The sequence below is a fragment of the Sinocyclocheilus anshuiensis genome, unplaced genomic scaffold (genome assembly GCF_001515605.1).
Source record: "Sinocyclocheilus anshuiensis isolate Anshui unplaced genomic scaffold, SAMN03320099.WGS_v1.1 scaffold70, whole genome shotgun sequence".
Taxonomy (NCBI): domain Eukaryota; kingdom Metazoa; phylum Chordata; class Actinopteri; order Cypriniformes; family Cyprinidae; genus Sinocyclocheilus; species Sinocyclocheilus anshuiensis.
In genome coordinates, this window is record NW_015542377.1 from 333,046 (window position 1) to 336,269 (window position 3,224).

A 3,224-nucleotide genomic window follows, 5' to 3' on the forward strand; every position below is an offset into this window, starting at 1 on the left:
CATCATAACTTCAATCTTTTCTCTTTTGTCAACTTAACTGAGCTGATCAAATTATGTTTCAGGCTGAATTTTTATAGCCAATGACATCAATTTCAGTTTAAACTGTATTGGGACACAATTATGGTCAGTCTTCATCCTTCTGAAGAGACCTTGCATTAGTCACCACAACTCTGCAATACATTTTAATTAGTTCTTTGCTGAAGCGCGGACACACCTCACTCACCGGATGCCGTGCACGCGCTCAAAGCAGTTGGGCATAGTGGTGTATTAGAGGTAAAATATGATCTAAATACTGTTCGGTTTCTCGCACAAACCGATAGTTTAGTGTCTTAAGACATCAATGTGTCGTCACAAGCCGCAGAGGTTAATTTGGATTTGTCTGTGCATGTTTTTTTTACTCTCATAGATTTTGTTACCATTGCCATGCATTATACGAATGATAGACTGCAACGGCTGGACTTAAAAATATCCGTTTGTGTTCTACTGAAGAAACAAAGTCACCTACATCTTGGATGCCCTGGGGGTAAGCAGATAAACATCAAATTTTCATTTTTGGGTGAACTATCCCTTTAAGCCTGTATAGAAATTTCAGCAATTCTGCATTGAGTTTCATTTTTTTCCTCCATGCCGACTGGTGGCGCTGCTAAAAGCACCTCAACCACAAGCCACCATAATCCCCCAAGACAAAGATGTCTGATTCGTTTCCTTTGTTGTGATAGTGAAAATACAAAACGTACGGGTCTTATTTTATATCCCCGCTTTTAAAATAAGAAATCAAACAGCTGCCTTCTCTCAGTATTGACCAGCCGCAACAATGAGTGGCGGAGTGTATGGTGGAGGTAAGTGCGATTTTGGAGGGAGAATCAAATGAATAAGAGTGCGCCACGTTTATGAGCTCGCTAGCTATCAAACTAGCATGACATGATTATTTCTGTGTGAAAAAAAAAAAAGGTTTCTAGTGAAAATGAGCCCAAAGTCAACGTTTCAGATTTGTATGCTTTGTAGAATGCAGCATACAGCAGAATATTGAGCGCACAGTTAATAAAAATAAAATATTGAGTGCGTTGTTAATAAAAATACAATTTGCTGGACGATTTACGTATAGTAACGGAAGATATTTTTGATTAATTTACAGGAGTTTATAGTTACTGAATGTGTGTGTGTGTGTTTTATTTATTTTTTATTGCAATTTTTAGAACAAAGAACATATAAGGGCAATAACATTTAAACTGAAAACAAATACTTAAAATAAATAAATAAAAACTAAATAAGAAAAGCAATAAAAAAACTCACGTCTGTAAACAAGTACAAATAATTACAAATTATTCAAAGAATAGATTTAAGGCTTTAAAGTAATTTACAGTTTTTTTTGCTTTGTTATTTCTTGTTTCTTTTAACGTATACAAGTAGTGACCTATTTCTATTCTGAAATGAGTAAAATTAGTTTTTTTCACTGCCCATTTACATTTGTGAATAAAGAATTTTCCATATATAATGAGTAAATTCACAATATACCAAATCTTTAAGTCAACAGTATACTCATAAAAAAATAAAACATCCTTTTCTTTGAGTTGCAATTCAATATTAATACTTTGTTTAACAAAAAAAACCAAATCACCCCAAAATAATTTTGTATAAATACAATCATAAAATAAATGAACAATACTCTCATTTTCCTCTTTACAGAAAACACACTTCAAGTCAATGTCTTTATAAAACTTTGCAATTACCTGTTTTACAGGATAAATACGATGAACGATCTTGTACGATACTTCTCTAATTTTATTTGTGATAAAAAAACGTCTGGTTTTTAAAGGTCTCTTTCCAGTTGACATCTTGAAATTGTGTTCTCCAAAAACCAATGGCTAAAGGAACACTGGAAATTTGGCAAATCGTTCTAAGATAATTATTATTAAATTTTTGTTCTTTTATATTTATACCTACCAGTTTAACACTGAAGTCTAAATTTGTTTTTTCGACTATATCATTTTCTAATAATTTCCTAAGTTCTGAAGGAATGGCATTAATTACCATCGTATACTCCTTAACAGGTATATAAAATGAAAATTTTTCTAAAAACTCTGAATATGTAAGCGCATGACCATTACTACTATTCAAAAGTTGAGAAACCAACAAACTATTTGCTCTAAACCAATTAACTAAAAAAAAAGATTTATTTTGGTGTGCAATGTATTTATTATTCCAGATTAAGCATTTGTGAGGGGGAAAATTGTTTGTATATAATCATCCATGATAACAATGCCTGTTTGTGAAAATTGGAAAGTTTTATGGGAAGCTTGCTAATATTAAAATTACAATTAAGAAGAAATTCAATACCACCTACTTTTTCAAAAATAATATTAGGGATATAATACCATAGCTTATCTTTTGAACGGATATAATTTTGTATCCACTTAATTTTAAAAATAGTGTTAGATATTTCAAAATCAAGTACATTTAGCCCACCTTGATTAAGTGGATTACAAAGTATTTTTTTGTGTGTGTGTGTTTTATAGTTGTATCCTCATCTGTTTCTTTTTGGATGTTTATTTGTTTTTTTTTCACAGATGAAGTTGGAGCTCTCGTCTTTGACATGGGCTCATACTCAGTGAGAGCTGGATATGCAGGAGAGGACTGTCCCAAGGTGTGAGCAGTTAGATGAATATATCACCAATATATGGTGATGAAGCTGAAAAAAAAAAATGTTGTAAGCATAAAGTTGTTTTGTGGTTTCTAGGCTGATTTTCCTACTGTGATTGGTGTGACTCTGGACCGGGAGGATGGCAGTACACCGATGGAGACAGATGGAGAGAAGGGAAAGAGCGGCACCACCTATTACATCGACACTAACCAGCTCAGGGTCCCGAGAGAAAACATGGAGGTCATGTCACCTCTCAAAAATGGCATGAGTAAGTTATTTTATATGGGTCACAGTCATCAAAACAGTAAAAGTTTAAAGGGGTCATATGATGCGATTTCAATTTTTCCTTTCTCTTTGGAGTGCTACAAGCTCTTGGTGCATAAAGAAGATCTGTAAAGTTGCAAACACTAAAGTCTCAAAACCAAAGAGATATTCTTTATAAAAGTTGAGTTAACCACGCCTACCTAAAACGGCTCGTTCTAACACGCCCCCACGTACCTACGTCACGATCTGGGAAGATTTGCATAACGCCGCCCAAATGTTCACGCAAAGAAAGAAGGCGTAACTTTTATTCTCGCTGTAG

At 33.8% G+C, this 3,224-nt stretch overlaps 1 protein-coding gene across 1 annotated transcript in view; it reads left to right on the top strand.

The window, feature by feature from the left end:
- Positions 1-652: 652 nt before the first annotated feature.
- Positions 653-3,224, top strand: part of LOC107692351 (actin-like protein 6A) — a 22,537-nt gene continuing 19,965 nt past the window's right edge. The window contains exons 1-3 of the mRNA XM_016491342.1: positions 653-839; positions 2,568-2,644; positions 2,738-2,909. Of these exons, the coding sequence (XP_016346828.1) occupies positions 815-839; positions 2,568-2,644; positions 2,738-2,909 (274 nt within the window). The 5' untranslated portion in view covers positions 653-814. The remainder of the gene's footprint in view (positions 840-2,567; positions 2,645-2,737; positions 2,910-3,224) is intronic.